This window comes from Trichechus manatus, unplaced genomic scaffold (assembly GCF_000243295.1).
Source record: "Trichechus manatus latirostris isolate Lorelei unplaced genomic scaffold, TriManLat1.0 scaffold00157, whole genome shotgun sequence".
NCBI classification, from domain to species: Eukaryota; Metazoa; Chordata; class Mammalia; order Sirenia; family Trichechidae; genus Trichechus; species Trichechus manatus.
In genome coordinates, this window is record NW_004444093.1 from 2081716 (window position 1) to 2103713 (window position 21998).

The 21998-nt window shown below is 50.6% G+C and overlaps 2 protein-coding genes across 2 annotated transcripts; both read left to right on the forward strand.

The window, feature by feature from the left end:
- The first annotated feature begins 6898 nt into the window (after window positions 1-6898).
- On the forward strand, window positions 6899-8900 carry LOC101345400 (glutathione S-transferase theta-3-like). Its single transcript, XM_004386206.1, has 5 exons — window positions 6899-7003; window positions 7516-7650; window positions 8272-8351; window positions 8618-8762; window positions 8847-8900. The coding sequence occupies exons 1-5, from the start codon at window positions 6899-6901 to the stop codon at window positions 8898-8900; spliced, it is 519 nt and encodes a 172-aa protein (XP_004386263.1).
- Window positions 8901-9868: 968 nt separating this feature from the next.
- Window positions 9869-19385, forward strand: LOC101349230 (glutathione S-transferase theta-4). Its single transcript, XM_004386163.1, has 5 exons — window positions 9869-9980; window positions 11094-11181; window positions 16967-17117; window positions 17887-18063; window positions 19188-19385. Exons 1-5 carry the CDS (start codon window positions 9869-9871, stop codon window positions 19383-19385), a joined length of 726 nt encoding a protein of 241 aa, XP_004386220.1.
- Window positions 19386-21998: the final 2613 nt, after the last annotated feature.

Here is a 21998-nt window from a genome sequence, read left to right on the forward strand (position 1 = left end):
TTTGAGCTCACTAATGCCTAGGATATCTATCTTCAAGTATTCCATTTTATTTTTGACAACTTCCAATTTTCCTAGATTCATACTTCGTACATTCCACGTTCCAATTATTAATGGATGTTTTCAGCTGTTTCTTCTCATTTTGAGTTGTGCCACATCAGCAAATGAAGGTCCCTGAAAGCTTTTCTCCATCCACGTTATTAAGTTCGACTCTATTTTGAGGATGCAGCTCTTCCCCAGTTGTATTTTTAGTGACTTCCAACCTCAGGGGCTCATTTTTGGGCCGTATGTCAGACAATATTCCCCTGCTATTCATAAAGTTTTCACTAGCCAGTTTTTTTAGAAGTGGATTGCCAGGTCCTTCTTCCTAGTCTGTCTTAGTCTGGAAGCTCTGCTGAAACCTGTTTACCATGGTTGACCCTGCTGGTATTTGAAATACTAGAGGCATAACTTCCAGCATCACAGCAACACACAAGTCACCACAATACGACAAACTGACAGACAAGTGGTGGCTTGCTATTGACAAGCATTTTAATACTGGCCATTGCAGTGGAGAATGTATTCTGTTTTGAAGAATTAGAATAGTTAAGTCTCATAGCCTACTTCCTATATGCCTAGTAGTGTTACGAGCATGTTGTATATATCACCTTGCCAGGTCCTGGCGGAGCCCTGCACAGCAAGTTTGCTCATCATTTTGTACAGCACAGTCACTGCACAAACGGGCCAGAATTTAGGTGACTAGTTCCTGCTGGTGACCTGTATATCTTTGACTATTACCACAAGTGTCATGATGGACATCAGCATTTACACGTGAGCGTGGCTGTGGGTTTTCATTGTTAGGCACTGTATAGATGGCTCCTACTTGAAGTGATCTTACGTACAATAGAATAAAACGTTGCCTGGTCCCATGCTTCCTCACAATAGTAGCTATGTTTGAGCCCATGGTTGCAGCCAGCATGTCAATTCATCTCATGAAGGGTTTCCTTCTTTTTTGCTGATCCTCCACTTTACCAAACATGATGTCTTTGCCTAGCGATTGATCTTTCCTGACGATGTGTTCAAAGTAAGCAAAATGAAGTCTCGCCATTCTTGCTTCTGAAGAGCATTCTGGCTGTGCTTCCTCCAGGACTGATGTGTTCATTCTTCTGGAAGTCTGTGGTATATTCAATATTCTTTGCCAATACCACAATTCGAATGCATCAATTGTTCTTCTGTATTCTTTTTGCATTGTCCAGCTTTCACATGCATATGAGTTGATTGGGTCAGGTGTACTTTAGTCAACAAAGTGAAATCTTAACTTTTTTACACTTGAAAGAAAGGTCTTTTGTGGGAAACGCCTACAATGGCATTGCTGCAGAGGGGCTCACACCTCCCACTGCGTGGGTTACAACACTGCTGTCTGCAGGTTATGCTGACTGACTCTCCACACAGTGTCTGGCGATGCCCGGCCCAACTCCCGTGCATCACATACCGTGTCCGTGAGCTTTGGCCTTGGCAAGCCTGATGGGGCACAGAGTGATCGCAAGCCCGTGTTCACACTGATTTTTCGAGTGTTTGGGAGTTGTTTGCATTTCCTTCCCTGTGACCTGTTCAGCTCTCATCCTTCACAAAATCACTCCTACATTGTCGAATGAATGTATTTGTGATATGCATAGCTAAGTATTTTCAAACCCACCATCGAATTTGGGGCCTTCTCAGTACTGCATTGAATGCCCTGAGCTCATCCAGCCCCACCTGTCACTGGCTGCCCTGAGAGCTGAGCCTCTGGGAGGCTGAACCTGGCTAGAGTCCTTCTTTCCCACCCTCCCGTCTTTCACCCTTACAGTGGACCTGGAGGTTGGGGCTGCCTCCCTCCCTGCTCCCTCAAGCTCTCATTGTCTTCCAGAATGCTGTTGTCCCCTCTCCTGTTCTGTTTTCCTTGTGAGTGTGTATCTTTCTGGAGTCCCTGGGTGCAAATGGCTAAGTGCTGAGCTGCTGAAGGAAAGGTTGGAAGTTTGAGTCCACCAGAGTACCTCAAAAGAAAGGCCTGGAGATCTGCTTCAGAAAAACCAGCTGTTGGAGACTCTATGGAGCACAGTTCTACTCTGACACATGTGGGGTCACCATCAGAATAGACTCAATAGCAACTGGTTTGATTTTTTGTGTGTGTGGAAGTGTAGCTTTTTATTCTATTACTAGCATCTTAGCAGAGTGTCTGAAGGAAACAAAGATAAACACCTGTGCTCAACATGCCATCATAACAAAGTCTTCGACCTGTTTTCTAATCAGGGGATCCTCACAACCCACGATCTGGCCAAATGCAAAACGTTTAGAAAATGGTATGTAAACAACACAAACCAGCCAGGTCACAGGTCACACTTGCAAGTTCCTCACATTTCCACTGACTGGTATTAATACTTTCAATCTAGTGATTTGCTTTCATGAGGGACAGGTGTCCTCCTCCACCATTGGCCAGGGGGAGTCCCTGGGCATAACCTTCTGAGAGGGAGGGGCAGGGATGTCCCAATAGCCCAGATCACTCTACCAAAAAACCAAAATCAAACTCGTTGCCATCAAGTTGACTCCGACTCATGGTGACTCCATGTGTGTCAGAGTAGAACTGTGCTCCATAGGGCTTTCTAGGCTGTATTCTTAACAGAAGCAGATCAGCAGACCTTTCTTTTGTGGAGCTGCTGGGTGGATTTGAACCACCAATCTTTTGGTAATTGTTAGTTGCTATTATTAGTTGGTAATTGTTGTTGTTAGTTGCCAGGCCTGTCTTCCGAGGCATCTCTGGGTGGGTTCAAACTGCCAACCATTCGGCACCTCAGATCACCCACAGAAGGGCCAGAGGCTGACATGCTGCAGTTCTTGGATATGCCAAGGTGTCACTGCTGACTGACAAACAGGCTCCTTAACAACCTGCTTGAGAGAACCATGTGTCTCTCAGAGCCTTGGTGCCCTGTGTGTCATTCCCAGCCTGAAGCACCCTTGAGGGGCTCCCACCATTCAGCTGTCCTGTCCTGAGGACGCTTGGTGTGACTTCTCTCTACAGTCCCATTCTGGCTACCCTGTCCCTTTCAGGGAGTCTTCATACTTTGGGTGACACCCCAGACACTCCAGCTTACTTTCCTGGGCAAGCCTGGCTCTTTTCCTTCATCCCCCAGGGGCTGGCGGTGTGCGACGTCCATCTGTGCCGGGGCTGCCTTCCCAGTCCACACTGTATTTCTGGTGGTGACAACTGAACAGTTTTGCTTTCAACAGATCCTCCAATAAAGTATAAGTAAACAAACAAATTGGTGCATTTGAATTGTGGTGTTGAATACTGAATATACCCTGGACTGCCAAAAGAATGGACAAATCAGTCTTAGAAGAAATACAATCAGAATGCTCCTTAGAAGCAAGGAGGTGAGACTTCAGCTTGCTTGCTTGCTTTGGACATGTCATCAGGAAGGACCAATGGCTAGAAAAAGACATCACGTTTGGTGAAGCAGAGGGTCAGCGGAAATGAGGGAAACCCTCAATGAGATGAATTGTCACAATAGCTACAATAATGGGCTCTAACATACCAATGATCGTGAAGATGGCACAGGTTTGGGCAACCTTTTGTTGTGTCGTATGTGAGGTTCTCATGAGTTGGAGCCAACTCGATAGCAACTGACAACAACAACAAATAAACTAAAAGTGAAACATCCACTCCCCAGGTAGTGCAGTAACTGGTAACTCCCGGAGGTTGAACATGCTGGACACTGACATCAGAGGGCACCTTGCAGGAGGAGGGGGCAGAAAAGCCTCCACAGAAGTGACCTAGAATCCCAAACAGGTGCCCCTGGAAGAGGGCTGAGCTGAGCTAGACCAGGGGCCTGAGGATAGGGTGTGTCTGGCATCTGGAGCATCCAGGTTAGAGAAGGTAGGGCCCAGGGCACCAGTGGAGGTGGGCCATGCTGAGGAGAGAGGCTTCAGAGTCTGGGTCTGTGAATGGGGGAAGGACAGGACTGACACCTGTATGCTAGGGGAAGGAGGGAGAAGGGGGCATATCAAACGGCAGAGACCTCCTTTGCAGAGGCCTGCAGGTCTGTGCCAGGATGGCAGATGCTGGGCTAGCAGGTCCTCACACCCACTGTGCCTGTCCCCACCCAGCCATTTGGTCGTCCAGCCTACCCTGGGCCACAAATACCAGTTGACGATCCATTGGCACCATCTTGTCCGAGATCCATGCCCATATGAGTGAGTACCTGAGCCGGCTGCTCCCAGGGCAACCTGAGTGTGTCCGTGTGGACTTAGATGAGAAGGGCAATGAGGTGTGCAGGCAGGGCCCAAAGTGCCAGGGGAGGTGGGGCCACAGCAAGCCTGTCCTCTACCTCTCCTCCCCCCACCCCATGCCAGTCCTATGCATGGGCCTGCAGGTGCCCAAGGGGAGGGTGGCTCCGGGCCAGTGATCAGCACTGCAACAACCAGAGGACAAGGTCCTGGGGGATGGGCCTTTCTTGCTGGCGGCCAGGTGACCCTGGTTGGCCTCTTGGAGCTGGAGGAGTGAATGCCGCTACAGGTGTGGGCTCAGAGCAGCCAGCAGCCTCCCTGCACTGACCCTGCTTGGGGGTCAGGGCCCCTTCCGTTTGATAAAGGAGGCACCCCTGCCTCTTGCAGCCCCTGAGTGAGCAGTGGGATCCCTCTCTGGCTGTCACCCTGCCCTGGCCTCAGGTGGGGTCTGTGAAGGGGGCTGGTGTTCCCGCAGCCCATGGTCCTTGGCTGCAATGTAGTTGAGGGGCAGCTGCAGCTGGCAGTAAGACAGCAGGAGTGAGGCTTTCCTGGGTACCTGGGCAGACAGCCAACCAGACACTCCCAGAGCCTCCACCAGAGCTGCACCAGTGGGTCCTGCTGCAAATCAAGGGTCGTGGTGGGGCAGCAGGCTGATGGCTGGGAGACACAGTAAGGTTGCTGGTTCTTGTCCATCACCCCGGATTGTTTTGTCTGCCTCTGAGTCTCATTCTTGGTTGAAGTGATGAACTAGGGGATGAGCAATGGCCTCACTACCACCCCTTCCCTATCTCGGTCTCCCATCTTGCTTTCCTGTGGCCCTGATCCCAGATGAGAAATCCTGCTGGGGCTACTGGGCTGAGGGTAGCAGGTGAGGCTGGTTCTGTGCCAGCTTCCTGCCTGAAGAAGTCTCCTGGGGACAGCTCATTCCCCTGGCTCCTCACCTGCCTGCCTGTGCTCCTGGAAGCAGGCGGGTGGGGCAGGCCACCCTGAGCTGCCCTCCCAGCTGGGGAAGGGCTTCTGCTGGCCATGCCTCCTCTGCAGCCAGAGGCTCCCAGGTACTCTGTCTGGGCTGATGGCCTCACTGGGGGCCAGGTTTGCACCAGCTACTGTCCCAGGGCTCGCTGGCAGTGGTGCTCTGCTTGATCCCATCAGAGCTGCCAAGGGGTGCACGGGCCAGGCTTGGATGTATGCTGACCCTGGGGCCAGGATAGGTCAGCCCACCATGCCCCATGGCCTGTGAGTATGTGAGTGTATGTGGGGGGGAGGGAGCAGTGAGAGAGGTGTGGGAGATGAGTGGGCACGTGAGAGGTTTGGGGGTGGACAGCACTTGGAGAATGAGGGAGAAAGAGGTGGCCCAGACACATCTCAGGGTCTTGCCTGAACCCCAGAGTCCAGGGTGCCATGCCTGAGGTGGGGTGCGTTGGAGGACGAAGAAGATGGTAAGCTGAGGGTTGGCTGCATGGAGGGGTGGTGTCTATGAGACTTCAGGACAGTTCCTCTTGTCTTGAGAGAGGAGAGCCTGGGCTTGAGGTGCAGGGGGAACGCATATGTGTGTGTAATTGAGTGCATGTGCATGCGTATGCACATGTGCATGACTGCATGAGTGTGTGATTGTATGTGTGAGTATGAGCATATAAGTGAGTGTGGATGTGCATACATGTGTGTGTCGTGTGTGCATGTATGTATGAGTGTGTGATTGTGTGAACATATGAGTGTGTGTGTGTGAGTGCATGTGTATATGTCAGTGCATGAGTGTGTGATTGCATGTGTGTTTGGGCATGTAAGTATCAGCATGCATGCCTGTGTATGACATACAGTGTGAATGTGTGTGTATGTGGTTTTGTGTGCATGTTTGTGTGGTTCTGTGCATGCATGTGTATGTGAATGTATGTGAGTGAGCATGTGAGTGTGTGTGCACATATAGGTGACAATGTTTGAATGTGCATGTGTGTGAGTATATAGTTGTGTGAGGGTGTACATGTGTGAGTATGTGAGCGTGCGAGTGTGTGCATGGAGGTGTGTATTTGAGTATGTACATGAGTGTATGTGTGACAGTGTGTGAGTATACATGTATGTGTGAGCATGTGTGTTTGAGTGTGCACATGTGTGACAGTGTGTGCATGTATGTATAATTGTGTGTGCATGTGTGTGTAGTTGTATGTTTGTGTGCATGTATGTATGACAGTGTGTCTGCATGTGTGTGAGTGTGTATGTGTGAGTGTGTGGTGTAGTGGAAGAAAAGATGAGGATGGCCTGACGACATGAAGAGTGTGCCTGCCAGCTGGCCTCCCAGCCCCGTCACCGACTGGAGAGCTGAGGAAGCTAGGCTGGAAAGGAAAAACAGGGTGGCAGGCCCAGGAGGGATTGTGCTTGGCCTGGGGCCCAAGGGAGGGAAGGATGGTGGGAGTCGTCCAGGGGCTTTCGACACCCTGTGGAGTGGGAAGAGGGGGACCTTGTTCTAGGAAAAGAGTGGCCAGCCACCAATAGGGGCACAGCAGACGCAGGCCACCCCACCAGTCATGGAGGAGCTGGGCTCAGGGATGGGGGTGAGGAGGGACTTTGGCCTGAGGGTTGAGCAACCCTGGGAGGTAGGTGGGGTGACAGGGTGAGGCCAGATGAGGATGGTGTGAGGGCCCTGAGGACAGTCACAGAGGAGGCAGCAATGGGGCTAGAGCTGTTCCGGGAACTATACTTGCCTCCCTGCTGCACCATCTACATCTTCGCCAGAAGGAGCAGCATCTCCTTTGAGCTTCATGCAGTAGAGCTGGTGCAGGGTAAGGGGGGCCAGGCCGGGCCGCCGGGGATGGGGCACTGAGGGGCCAGACCCTGGAGTCTCTCCTGCCCTCTGCCCACGCAAGGGAGCACCTGAAGCCTGAGTTCCTGAAGGTGAATGCCCTGGGAAGGTGCCTGCCCTCAAGGATGGTGATTTCCTGCTGGCAGAGGGGTAATGGGGGCACCTGATGAGTGTCCCTGCTCAGAGCCAGGTGGGGTTTAGGTGTTCTGCGTTGGGGGAAGGAGGAGGAGGAGGGGAAGCTGACACCTTCTGGCTTAGAGATCTTTCTTCCTTGAAGCTGCCCAGCTCAGAGATGGGTGGGGGAGTTGCGGGGGGCGGGGGGAGGCAAAGGCAGGATCAGGGGGCCACCTGGGACTAGAGCAGGGGAGCTGGAGCTGCTGGGGTAGGGAGGGGGCACAGGCCACCCAGCCAGGCCTGGACAACCTGGGCAGAAAAAGGGCAGGCAACTCAGAGTCCCACTCCCTACTTCCTTTCTGTGCCCTTAGGTGGGCCCCAGAGATTCTCAGCTCCCCTGTAAAATGGAGGAGGGCTTGCCTGAGCATGGAAACGGGCACCTCCTGCTGGGGGCCAGGGAGCTCAGCAAGGGGGACTTTGTGCAGTACCCCCCGACCAGATCCAAAGTGCTGAGGAGAGGTGGCACAGGAAGGGCAAGACCCCTTGGAGGGGTCTCCACTGGCAGGTCCACCTCTCTCACTCCAGGTGGGCCCCTGATGTCAGACAGCTGGGCCTGAGGCAGGGGGCGGGTATGTAGGCAGTGGCTGGGAGGGAGGGTGCAGCATGGGACAGGGAGCAGTGAAGTTTGGATAGGGAGGAAACTAAGGCAGGGGGGAAGTCCCTGTGTGGTACAAATGGTGAACGTGATGGGCTGTTAATTGAAAGGTTGGTGGTTTGAGTCCTCCCAGAGGCACCTCAGAAGAAAGGCCTGACAATCTACTTCTGAAAAATCAGCCACTGAAAACCCTATGAAGCACAGCTTTACTCTGACATTCATGGGGTCTACATGAGTCAGGATCGACTGGAGGGCAACTGGTTTTTGTTTGTTTGTTTAAACGAGGGAAGGGTCCTAAGCCAATGGAGCAGTTTGGGGTGCAGATGCTACATAGAGCAGGATGTGAAGGTGGGAGGCCCTCCCCTGGAGGTAGACTTGAGAGAACGCCATCAAGCTTCCTGGGAGTAATGGAAGGAGGGTCTCCGCCTGGGCTGGATGAGAGCTCTGACAGCCCTGTCTGCCCCGCATACAGCGTGAAAGTTCCACCCGCGTGGACAAGTACCTAGAATGGCAGTATGGTGCCATTCAGCTACCTGCCACCAACGTCTACCTGTGAGTTTCCCTGGCCTTATCATGCAGTTCAGGCAGAGCCAGGACCTCCAGAGCTGGAAGGTGTCAGTGATCCGTACAACACCTCCCCTGCCCTGCCCCAGGCAGACATTGTTAATCCACCTCAGCACATTCTCCCCTGAGCCTGAACTAGGCCTCAGATTCCTTCTGAACACAGAACCCTAGGATGCATCATTATAGATGAGGGCAGGGAGGAGAGGAGGTTGGTTGGGGGACCCAGGACAGTCTCCCCTCTCCTCCCAGCCCAGTCTGTCCTGTTCCACTTCTCAGGGTGGCCTGTGGACTGGAACACTTGCTGGGGAGGTTGGACCAGGAAGTCCTTATGGCCAGGCCCTCCTGGCCACCGAGCAGCTCTCCCTGGCAGACCTGGTGGCACTCACAGAGCTGATGCAGGTGAGGCCCTCCTTCCTGCCCTCCTACCTGGGGGCATTGGGGCACTGGGCTGGCCCCCCTGTCCCAGCTGCCCTGTCTTCCCAGCTAACTACCATCAGCTGCCACATTTTCCAAGACTGGCCCCGCCTGGCCATATAGCAGGCCTTCATGGAGGCTGCCCTAGGCCCCAACCTTGTCCAGGAGGCACACCAGCTTGGGTCGCGTTCCAGCCTTGGGACCCCCACGTAGGACCACAGCTGTCCCAGGAGCTGGTTGAGTGGCTGCGGGAAGAGCTCCACTGAGGGGCAGCTGCTCATCCGGCCCTCCGCTGCCCACAATAAACATGCTGTGTGCCCTCACCTTGCCTTCCACCTCACTCTGCCCTGGGAAGAGTGAGCCTAGAAGGGCAGGGGTTGTCACAAAGCACACAGTCTCTAGTCACCTTCCTCGGCCCCAGTTGCTGAGTTCCAGGTGAGCAGCCCGGTGACCCTTTTCAGTCCCCACTCAGATGGGCAATTTCTGGGCTCCTCTGCACCACGCTGGCTGTCTGGCTGCCCGCCCCTGACTGCCCTGTGGTGTCATCCCCAGTGCTCCTGACCAGTCCTCAGACCCCTGTTTCTCTTTTTTAGAGTCCTTTCCTAGCTCAGTTCACCTAGATATCCCTGAAGACAGCCTTAACCCCTACTTATGAGCCCTCCAGGGTTGTTCTCACTGCCCCACCCTCATTCTGAACCCTGCAAAGCCCCTTGGTCATGTTTCACAATGAAGATTTGGCCGTGGGAATTCAGAAAACCTTCTCAGACAGCACGTTCACGAGTCTGTCCCACCGGGCACACACGTGCACATGAGGTAAAGAGCAGAGTCGCAGGCCCAAGCCTTCTCTTTGCAGGGCCTCTTCCAGCTGACTCTTGGCCCGCCTCAGAATCCTTGCTGCCATGAGAATTCCAGGCTTCCTGGCCTCATGACAACACCAAGTGAACAAGAAGTTCCAGAATGTGGATTCCTGGGCCTAGGTGGGAGAGGGCAAACCAGGGGCTGGTGGGCACAGGGCCTGGGGCTCAGCAGGCTGCACACAGGCTTGGCTTCCAGCCAGCCCACCTGTTGTTGGGCACAGCGCACACCCTAGCATGGGTCTCGAGCTGTACATGGACCTGTTGTCAGCACCCTGCCGCGCTGTCTATATCTTCGCCCGGAAGAACGGCATCCCCTTCAACTTCCAGTTTGTGGATCTGCTGAAAGGTCAGCATTCACTGCTTCTCGGGCAGGCCAGTCCTGGGGGAGGCAGGTACACAGGTAGGGACATTTCTGAGAAGAGTGGACAGAGATCGAGGACAACCCCCGAAAGGTCCACCGAAGAGGAAAAGCCTCCAAGGGATTTGTAGGCTGTGTGTCTTCTAGCTTCCCTTTGCCAGCCCTTCTAATTTTCCCTCTCTGGAAGCCATGACAGTCCCCATGACATGATGAACAGATTCTTCTAGAGTGGAAGGAGAGCCGCTGAGGGGTCCTCGGGCTCCCCCTGGAAACTTCATTTCTCCTGTGGGTGCCGGGCATCTTATTATCCATAGCACCTACCAACTTGCTTAGCAAAGGTAGAAGTGCATGGTCATTCTGCACCTGAGAGTCCAGGTGTTGCCTCAGTCCACACCCATGCTCCCCAGTGTTACACATACTCCAGGTAAGGTTCAGGAGATCCATCTCTAACTTTGCCCCAAGCACAGAGGGGGCTTTAAAAGAGCACAGAAGAGGAAACACAGGAGTCTGGGGCATGAGTGGGACCCCGTAAGTGATTCTACCTGGAGGCAGCTGGCCTAGGAAGATTTAAAACTCCTGTCTCTAAATCAGGTTCCTTATTCAGATCCCCATAATTGCATTTGAGAGGCTCCCTTCTGGACTTCCCAGCAACATGCTGGGTCTGGGACCGTGCTTCCTCTGCTGCCAGCACCAGCTTCTCTGCGCCTCTTAGAGGAGAGACAGAGTGAAGGGTGGCTGGAGTGGGGTGGGATCCTGGTCCCTAGGACTGCATTTGAGTCACAGGCTGGAGCTGTAGGCCCAGAGTTGGGAACAGGGGCTGGAGGCTCCCCATCTCTGTGAGCCAAAGGGTTGTCCTGGTCCTGCGGCACAGGCAGGAGGCCATGGGGGTCACTGAACCTGGGGGCCGGCTGGGAGGCAGGATTCCTGATCCCAGCCCCTGCTGTGCCATGGACCTGCCCTATGACCTGGGCAAGCCACAGCATCCTCTGGGCCTCAGTTTCCCCTTTTCGAGAAAACAGAGAGGAAAGGCATTTCTGACTCTGGGAGGCCAGCTCTCTTCCCTGGGGTCCCAGCAGCCTCAGACCTTACCTGCCCTCTCAGGTCACCACCACAGCAAGGAGTACATTGAGATAAACCCCCTGAGGAAGCTGCCCAGTCTCAAAGATGGAAAATTTATCTTATCTGAAAGGTAACATCTTCCCTAGACCCTCCCACATCTTCCCTGCTCCAGAATTAGTTGCAGCCAACCACTAGCATTAAGTTTTTATGGAAAATTGCACACACACACACTAACGTAGAATGAATAACAACTAAAAAGTAATCTAACAAACCCCATATACTCATCACCCAATTCCAACAGTGGTCAGCTCGGAGCCCATTTTGTTTCATAAGTACCCCACTGAGGAGTTCCTGGGTGGCGCAAATAGTTAATTGTTCAACTACTAATGGAAACTTTGTCAATTTGAACCCACTCAGAGAAGCCTTAGAGGATAGGGCTGGCAATCTGCTTCCAAAACGTCACAGTCTTGAAAACTCTACGCAGCTGTTCTATTCTGCACACATAGGGTTGCCATGAGTTGGAATTGACTCGACTGCAATGGGTTTGGTTTTGGTGTTTTTGGTACCCCACTTAGTTCCCCTGCCTCCCAGACACCCCACCATTCATGCATAAATGTTAGGAATGTTCCTCTAAAAGATAAGGACTCTAACAAAATGCATCATCATTATGATCCTTAACAAAATTAACAATAGTTCTTTGATTTCATCAAACATCCAGTTTGTATTCAAGTCTCATATTTTCTTTACAGTTTGTTTGCTCGAATCAGGGTCCAAATAAGTTCTAAGTATTACAGCTTGTTGATATCTCATGTCTCTTTTAATCTACAGCCCCTTTCTCTATATATCTTTTTTCTTTGCATTTTGTTGTTGAGAAAGCTAGGCCCTTTGTCCTGTGGTTTTCCCAAAGTCTGAATTTTGCTGATGGCTCCTCATGAGACATGTTTCTCTATCCCTCCGTTTCCTGAAAATTGGTAGTTGCATTTAGAGGCTTGATGAAACTCAGGGCTGATTATTTTGCAAGTCAGCTTCATAGGCATTCTCAAGATTTCGAAAGCATATCTTCCAAGTGGACCATGGTGGTCATGGTGGCCACAGAGCACAGGCTCAAAAATGCAAGGGCTCCTGTCATGGATTGAATTGTGTCCCCCAAAAAATGTGTGCAGCAACTTGGCTAGGTCATGATTCCCAGTGTTGTATGATTGTGCAATCTGATGTGATTTCCTTATGTGTTGTAAACTCTATCACTATGATGAGATTATATGTGATCTCCTCACGTGTTGTAAATTCTATCACTGTGATGAGGTTATACTGATGAGGTTGACAAGATTAGATAGTGTCTTAATGCAATCTCTTTTGAGATATAAAAGAGAGAAGCGAGCAGAGACACATGACATCCTCATATCACCAAGAAAGCAGTGCCGAGAGCAGAGCACATCCTTTGGACCTGAGGCTCCCATGCAGAGAAGCTCCCAGACCAAAGGAAGATTGATGACACAGACCTTCCTCCAGAGCCAACGGAGAAAGCATTCTCCTGGAGCTGATGCCCTGAATTTGGACTTGTAGCCTACTGGACTGTGAGAGAATAAACTTCTCTTTGCTAAATCCATCCACTAGTGGTATTTCTGTTAGAGCAGCACTAGATGACTAAGACAGCTCCTCACCTCCACCTTTGGCCTCCTCATTATGCCACCTTCTCACCTGGTAGTCTTGTCCCTCCCAGCTTTCTGTCCTTGGCCTTAGAACTATCTGCTCTCCATGCCTGGTGAACCCCATCCCCCCCTCCAATTCCTCAAGGCTGTCACAAATGACCTACCACTTTCCATCAACCACCAAGGCCCCTGGGTCTGGGTGACTATCAGAGTGCTTGAAGGGGTCAGGACAGTGGCTACAAATGGCAGAAATGAAGCTCAGCCAGTGTGAAAATGACGTGGGGGCAGTGTCTGATCTCTAACTTCACAAAGTGGAAGGAGAATCAAGATCAACAGCCCAAGGCTGATTCCCATGAGGCAGAAGTCAGACATGTCTCCTTTCTCTGCCATCTTTACCATTTCTGACACCAACTGTCCCTCCCACGGCACTCTCTACTTCTTTGCTGGGTTCAATAATTCATTGCAATGGCCACATAAAACTCACAGACAATACTCACGATTATGGGGTTTATTAGGGAAGTAACAGGTTACAATTCAGGCTCAGGAACACTCGGGATACAGTTCTTCCATCAGGACAGCCTCTTCCCAGCCAGGCAGCAAGCATGCCTCTCTCTGGCCCCTTGGCCTTTGCCCTGCTCAGGCAAGTGTTACAAAGCTCTTTAAGCCCCTGCCAATAAGTGCTTAGAGGCACCCCACACCACCAGTAAGCCTCGGCCCAGAGGCACTCAGCTTTCTCACTCTGTGGGCCTGGAAGTCCACTGCGCTGTCTCCTGCTCATGTCTCCTGTCCCCATTTCTCTGCCACCACTTTCCACTGTCTTCAGTGTTAGGATACCTCTGTGTCTCCTGGGTCCAGGAGCTTCTTAGCACAGGGATCCTGGGTCCAAAGGACACACTCTCTGCTCCTGACTGTTCTTCCTTGGTGGTGGGATTCTCTCTCTGCTCTGGAATTGGCTCTGTTTTAAGGCAAAACTGACCAATCCTCTTGGAGGGTCACAATTGCCTTATTTGCAAAGTCCCACCCACTCAGCTGGGTGGAAGTTACAAGACCATAGCAAGAAAGCCCACACAAAAGTGATCCATCACATTGCAACCAGTTTGAGAAAAAGGGTGATTTACCCTCTGGTATGCCAAACCAGGAAGAGCCCTGGTGGCACAGTGGTTAAGCGCTCAGCTGCTAATTCAAAGGTCATCCATTTGAACCTACCAGCTGCTCTGTGGGAGAAAGATGTGGCAATCTGCTTCCATAAAGGTTACAGCCTTGAAAACCATATGGAGCAGTTCTACTCTGTCCTATAGAGTTACTATAAGTCAGAATCGACTCCACTGCAATATGGTGTATGACAAGCCAGGGAGTCTGGAATGGGACTAGTGCAGGGCTCTTGCTTCCTCTAGTGTGCAAGCTTTCTCTCTATGTTTCTGTTTCTCTTTTTCTCTGTTTCTGTCTCTCTCTCTGTATATATCTCCTTCCTCTCTCCCTGCTCTGCCTTCATCTCATGTCTCAGCTTCTTCAGGTGTGTGGCCTCACTTTCTCAGTTGTCTCTGTACCATCAGGGCCAACAGCACCTCTGTAGTCGTACCTTTGAAGCACCTGATCTGGGAAAGGAGCAGCCCCTCCTTTCCGGATGAGAGAAAATTCCGAGGAAGAAGCTGATAGGCCCAGTCTGAGTCACCTGCTCCCCGTGGACCAGTCACCGGCCAGGATGTGGGTGGGACCTTGTGACTGGCAGTGAACCCCGAGGAACCATGTGATTAAAGATGGTGGAACAGCAACCTGAGGCGAAAGGAGGGAGGGGTTGTGCAGATAGAATAGGAGATGCCCAACCAGGATCACCCCTTACTGGGGTGGCTTCTCCCTGAAGGAGCTGGGCATCCTCCAGGCACAGCCACTCCAGATCTGTTCTGGGCACCATTAGGCTGGTCGCCCCCAGTCTTGCCAGGGGAAGCCAAGAGGGCTGATATTAGGGAAAGAGTGTTGGGGGCCCCAACCTTCAGGGGCAGGGCAAAGAGAATCAGACAGAGGTGGTGACATAGGAGCGCTGGTGGGTCTGCCCAGAGCAGTCATGATCCATGGATGGTCCACCAAGGGTGGCCCCCCAGAGGCCACAGAATGGGCAGGAGCGTGGGGCCAAGGAGGCAAGCCCATGCCTGCCTCTCACGGTCCTATAGTGGCTGGAGGCTCTACAAACCATCCTCCACTCTGCTTCTGCCACCTGCCCATCTCATCCCCTCTGCTGCCAGTTCTCTCTCCTCCCTCCCACTCACCCCAGCCCCACTGCTCCCTAGTGGCTCAGCCAAGGTCACTGGCCAACCCTAGCAGTCAGATCAGTGGCAGGGCTCGGCTTGGCTAGGCTGCTGGAGCCAAACCCCAGCACTGGCCCTCAGATCTGTGCATTCTTGACAAGTTACTTATATCTCTAAGCCTTGGTTTCCTTAAATGCAAGTAGGAGCACTGGTACCCATCTGGCAGGGCTATTGAGAGATCAGATGAGGTGCTCAGGCCTAGGATGGCTCCATGTAAGTGGATGTTAGAACTCCCCCACAAACTCCAATCTTCCAGCCCTGTTTCCCCCTTCTTGAGCTGTGTCTCTGGACTTCAGGGTCTCCCTCCTCCTCCTTGGCTGATCCTCCTCCATTTCCCCTCCTCCTCCCATCCCTGCTCCCTTCTTGCCTGCCAGCTCTACTCAGGGATGCCACCTGCCCATCTGACTTTGATGTTGTGATATCAGACTCAGGCTTAGGACTCTCTTGGGGTCCCAGACTTGTCTCCATTCAGATGCCCACACTTCAAATGCCCATCCACCCTGAGTTCCTCACCTTTCCCCACTGTATTCCTCCCTCTCTTCCCCCCACCAGCCATCAGCAACACCCAGATGTCCCCTTTGAAGCATGTCTCCAATCCGTTCCCTCCTCTCCATTCCGCAGCCCCTGCTCTCCCCAGGTACCAACACTACTGGCTTTGTTACTGAACGCAATGGGTTCGCCGCTTGTACTCTGTTTAAGAATAATTAAGAATCAAGCAGATTTAAAGCAAGGCATAGTTAATTACTTGCAACGAGTAAGGAAAGAAGGGGGGATCCTCCCTGAAAGCACTGTCTCTCCAAACAAAGGGCTGAGAGTGCAGTTTTCTACCACGCGGGAAAGAAGGAGTCATACATATCCATTCACTTCATATATACTCAAAAAGGGATTGTGGTAGAATTCTGGCACAGAAGTGGCTAACGGACTTCTCACTTCGGAAGAGGGCTTGGTCACCGCTTGATGACATATATCCAGTGATTTTGGGTCCTAGGCAACACTTACGGGATGAGGCCATTTGCCAGTCGGACCTGGTCTCTTACCGCGCATGCCCAGGATTCTAGTTCTAATTGGCTGATCTGAAAGACAGCTACAAGTGGACAGATTAGGCAGAAGCAACTTTCGCATCATTCTTCTTCCAGACAAAATTTGTAACCAACATAACTTGTCGTTTAAGGACTTCTCTGACCCTAGGTGGTCTCAGCTTGGGTATCGCAGCAGCTGACATCTTGGCCTTCCTCCATCCAGTACCAGAGGGATCTTTCTAAAGTTCAAGGTGGATCTTGTCATTCCCCTGCTTACATGATCTTGGAGATTAAGTTTATGCTCATCCCTGCAACCTCCAACCACCACCACTAGTTGTCATCAAGTCAGCTCCGACTCATGGTGCCCCCATGTGTGTTAGAGTAGAACTGTGCGCCATAGGGTTTTCAGTGGCTGATTTCTTGGAAGTAGATTGCCAGGCTTCTCTTCTGGGTGGACTCAAACCACCATTATTTTGGTTAGCAACTGAGTGTGCTAACGGTTTGCATCACCCAAGGACCCTGCAACCTCCAAGGGCCTCCCTATGTGGCCTCTCTCACAGCATCTATGGCTGTCTGTTCCCCTTGCCCCACTTTCCCTCCAGACACACTGAACTGCTCTCCTTTCTCCAAATTTGCTGTCCTTCCCCCTTCCCTGATGTTTGAGCACTTGCTGTTCCCTGGCCTGGACTGCCCTTCTTTATGCCATTGGCCAACTCCTACTCCCCCTCAGGTTTCCTTTCTTGCCTCATTGACTGATGGACTGACTGCTTTGGGGATGGCCTTCCAGAGGGCTCTTGGGGCTCATCCTCCTCCAGGAAGATGCCAGTGCCTAGAGCCTGCCTGTGGCTGCAGCCCCAGGATTTGGGCCCGGGCCTTACTGGAGCTAGCTGGCATAGGAGTGTTTGGGAAGGCAAGAGCAGCGCCCTGCCCTGCCCTTTCTGCAGTGTGGCCATCCTCTCCTACCTGTGCCGAAAGTACAGTGCACCTTCACACTGGTACCCACCAGACCTACATACACGTGCCCGCGTGGACGAGTTCATGGCCTGGCAGCATACGGCCATTCAGCTGCCCATGAGCAAGATGCTATGGATCAAGGTGAGTAGGGGTGCAGAAACCACCTGGCCAGGGCCTGGGCAGCTGCCAGAATGAGGCTGGGACTGGTGGAGCCGGGAGTCAGGAAGCCTGGAGTCCAGGCCTGGCCCTGCTGACCACTGGTGAGCTCGAGCAAGTATCCCTCCCTCCCCAGCCTTATTTCCTCTGCCCGCACTCCTGCCCACTACACAGAGCTGTTGGGAGACTTTAAAAGCACAGGGAAGGGCACTCAGGAGGGGCCAGTATTACTCAAGGTAAGGCAGGATTCAAGAAGTTTCATCAGAGTCAAAGGGCCCATAAAAAAACCTTTGCTGTCAAGTTGATTCCAACTCATAGGGACCCTATAGGACAGAGTAGAACTGCCCCATAGGGTTTCCAAGGAGCGGCTGGTAGATTCGAACTGCTGACCTTTTGCTTAGCAGCCGAGCTCTTAACCACTATTTCACCAGGGCTCCCAAAGGGCCCATAAAGACCATCAAATTTGAAGATGACAAACAGTTAATACACGTGTTCCTACTTCTTATCTTGTGCCTGTGGCAGACATCACTAATTAATCACAGAATTCTTTCCTGTGGGGGGAGGGGCCTCAAAATCCTTCTGAACACATGGTCCCAGGCAACTTCTACCAATCCAAATTGCTAAAAGAGGTGAAATTACTTTACATACTGGTTACTGCCTGACACCGATCTGGTAGACAAGGATACTGAGGCCTGGAGGGTCAGACAGCCTGGGGTGCACCCTCCTCTTCCCTTCTCTCCCTTGCCCTGGCCAGTTGCTAATCCCGATGATCACGGGTGAGGAGGTGTCAGCCGAGAAGACGGAGCAAATCCTAGAAGAAGTGAACAACAACCTTCAGCTCTTTGAGGAGAAGTTTCTGCAGGACAGGATGTTCATCACAGGGGATCACATCTCCCTGGCCGACTTGGTGGCCCTGGTGGAGATGATGCAGGTATGGGGTGGTGGGGGCAGAGAGTGGGCAGAGGTGACCAGTGGGGCCAGAACCTGAGGATGGGCTGGTGACTAGGGAGAGGCAAGCAGGGCCACTGTGGAGGCTGTGGGAACCAAGACTGAGTGCCTGGACACAACCAGGGGTAATGGAAACACAGATGTTTTGAACCAGAAAGTGTCATGATTACTTGTACTTGACAAAGATTCCTCGGTGTGGGGAGGAACTGGAGGTGAGCCTGGGGTAGGGAGAAGAGTACTTGATGTCTTGGTCACTCTGCCAAGATTCCAGAGCTCCTCCTCTCCCTCTGGACTCTCTGGAAAGTGTCCTTCTGGCCTTGCCTCCCTACCAGAGCTACAGACAGATGGTTGTGCAAGGTAGCTCCCCTGGAGGAGCATCAACTGGGCACCTGGGGGCATACCTGGGTGTGGGGCATTTACCTGACCTCTACCTGCAGGGAAGGGTGACCTAGGTGGTGTGCCAGTTTACACCCCATCAGTGTCTTTTGAGGTCAGCATGGTCTCTGGCCAGTATGTAAGAGGGCCACTTTGGTCCTTGGTCAGTGTGCAAAGCAGACTAACACCTGGAAAACCCACTCCAGCCTGTCAGAGTGGGGCAACCCTTATATTTCACCCCTCATCCCCTCCTGGCTTCCAGAATATCTTGGGGGCATGTTTCTTAATGAGTTGGCCAAACTGCTGGGCAGGCTTCCTGCCGATTCTCTTGTTCCAGCCCCTGTAACTGATCACAGAGGGAGGTTCAACATGGGGGAGAAAGAACTAAACTTCTCCCCTCCTCACCTGGGGACAAGGAGTTTCCCTGGAAGAGGGCAGTACCCATGGAAACTTTCAAGCCAGAGGAGTGGGAGCCATCTGGGCCAGGGACTACCTCACAGAGGGGATCAGGGGACTGGAAATAGATCAGTAAGCAAGAGCACTGGGGGATTCCAGATCTCCCATCCCGATCCCACATCTATTACATTGTCCGTGACCCTCTTGCCGAGCTTTTGGGGGTCAGCAGAGTAATTCTTTGCAGAGGTAGATGGGGAGGCCCTCTGAGGATATAGGAGGGGACCCAGATGGGGCTGGTCCCCAGGCTGACCTCCCTTCCTCCTTGTCTATCCACAGCCCATGGGGGGCAACTATAACGTCTTCCTCAACAGCCCCAAGCTGGCTGAGTGGCGCATGCGAGTGGAGCTGACCATTGGCTCTGGCTTGTTCTGGGAGGCCCACGACCGGCTAGTGAAGTTGGCAGAGTGGGACTGCTCAACGTTGGATCCAAGAGTTAAAGAGAGGATCTGTGAGTTTCTGCAGAAGTTCAAGTGACCCCAGAGGGAGCCCATCCTGCAGGACATGGCTGGCTCAGCATTTCTGAGCCTTCCTTCTTAGGGGAGGTACTGAAAGCAACCTGTTTCTTTGCCTAATAAAGAGCTGGCACAACACCATTGCTGGGGTCAGTTGGTGTAAGCATAGGGTCCAGTGTGGGAGAGGGTCTGGTGTGGGAGGGGATGGCGGTTGTGGGTCCTCCTAGCTTCCAAAAGGAATTCAAAAATTAAAGGTTAAATATGATTAAATTGTCAATAACAATAGTTAAAGATTTTAATATCCCACCTTCAATAATGGATAAAATAACCAGACAAAAGATTAGCAAGGAAATAGAAGACATGAACAACACTATAAACCAACTACACGTAAGAGACAGAACACTCCAATAAGAGCTGAATAAACATTCTTCTCCAATGCACATGGAACATTCTCCAGGACAAACATATGCTAGGCCACAAAAAAAGTCTCTATAAATTTAAAAGAACTGAAATAATACAAAGTATGTTATCTGAACACAATGAAATGAAATTAGAAATCAATAAGAGAAGGAAAATTGGAAAATTCTCAAATATGTGGAAATTAAACAACACACTGCTAAATAACCAATGGGTCAAAGAAGAAATCACAAAGGAAATTAGAAAATACTTTGAGGTAAATGAAAATGAAAACACAGCATACCAAAACTTAAATAGCATGCAGCTAAAGCAGTACTTAGGAGGAAATTTATAGCTGTAAATGCCTACATTAAAAAGATCACAATTCAATAATCTAATCTTCCACCTTAAGAAACTACAAAAAGAAGAGTAAACTAAACCCAAAACAAGCAGAAAGAAAGAAATAATAAATATTATGTTGTTCTTGTTTGCCATTGAGTCAATTCTGACTCATAGTGACCCTACAGGGCAGAGTAGAAACCCGTAGTGTTTTCAAGGCTGTAATCTTTACGGAAGCAGATTGCCACATCTTTTTTCTGAAGAGTGGCTGTTGGATTCAAAATGCCAGTTAACAGCTGAGCACTTAACCACTGTGCCAGCAGGGCTCCTTAGTAAATATTATAGCAGAAATAAATGAAATAGAGAATAGAAAACAATACAGAAAAATCAATGAAACCAAAAGTTAACTCTTTGAAAAGATTGACAAAGTTGACAAACCTAGAATAACCAAGAAAAAAAGAGAGAAAACTCAAATTACTAAAAGCAGGAATGAAAAAAGGGACATTACTGACTTTACAGAAATACAAAGGATTAAAGGAAATACTATTAACAATTGTATACCAACAAATTAGATAATCTAGACTAAATGGACACATTGCTAGAAAGACCCAAACTGCTGAAATTGACTCATAAAGAAATAGAAAATCTGAATAGACCTATAACAAAGAAATTGAATTAATAATTCAAAAAATTCCTCACAAAGTAACACCCAGGATCAGATGGCTTCACTGGTGAATCATTCTACCAAATGTCTGAAGAAGAATTAAGAGCAGTCCTTCCCAAAAAAACTGAAGATGAGGAAACATTTCCCAATTTATTCTGAGGCCTGATACCAAAACCAAAGCCATCACAAGAAAAGACCAATATTTCTTATGAATATAGACACAAAAATCCTCAGCAAAACACTAGCAAACCAAACCCAGCAACATACGTTGTTGTTAGGTGCCATCAAACCGATTTTCAACTCCTAGTGACCCCATATGACAGAGTGGAACTGCCCCATGGGGTTTTCTTGGCTGTAATTTTCACGGAAGCAGATTGACAGGTCTTTCTCCCAGGAACAGCTTCAGTTAGCAGCCAAGCTCTTAACCATTGTGCCATGCGGGCTCCTTTAACAGACCTGGGGGAAGGGAAATATCCAACTCCAGCCCCTTCTAGCCTTCCTGTTTCACTTAAGGGATGAAGAAAAGCTGAGAAGCACTTGGGAAGTGCCCCTGGGCTATGACCTTATCATAGGTAAACAACGGGACATTTGTGAGTCTTATTTAAGTCCTATGGAGAAGGGTCGTTATTTGTAGTAAGCCATTTTCCAGAACACAAAGGATAGAGGGATTTCTTCAACCATCGCTATTTTCCAGGATCAAAAGTTTCAGGTAAAATTCAACATCGTCACTCTCAAGATAGAAAATAAAAACAAAGCAAAGCTAAAAGGCTTTCAGTTGGACCATCTTGTGGTCAGACTTACCACAGCCCAGTGCTCTAAGCTCACCCCTAAACCATGTAGTTTCTGTTTCTTGGAGCCCTATCGGGAAGAGTGCTAAACTGTTGGGTGTAAGGTCATCAGCACTTTGTAACCTCCAGGATTCAAAGTTGAAGTGATACCCCCCCACCACCATTTACCTGTTTCATTTTGGCCACATTCCAAGTTTAAGGGCATTGGGATCTTTTTTATATATAGCTACATCATGCCAAAGGGTTAAAGATTAATTATTTGCATAGATAAAGAGTTTTAACATTTTAAAGGGACATTTGCTTTGTTGCAAGTATAAGGTGAACCTGCTAGTAGCTCAGGAAAGTCATTCTCTGTCTCTCTTTTTTTTTTTTTTAAATAATATTTGATTGAGTTTTTGGTGAAAGTTTACACAGCAAGTTAGGTTCCCATCTGACAATTTTCACACAA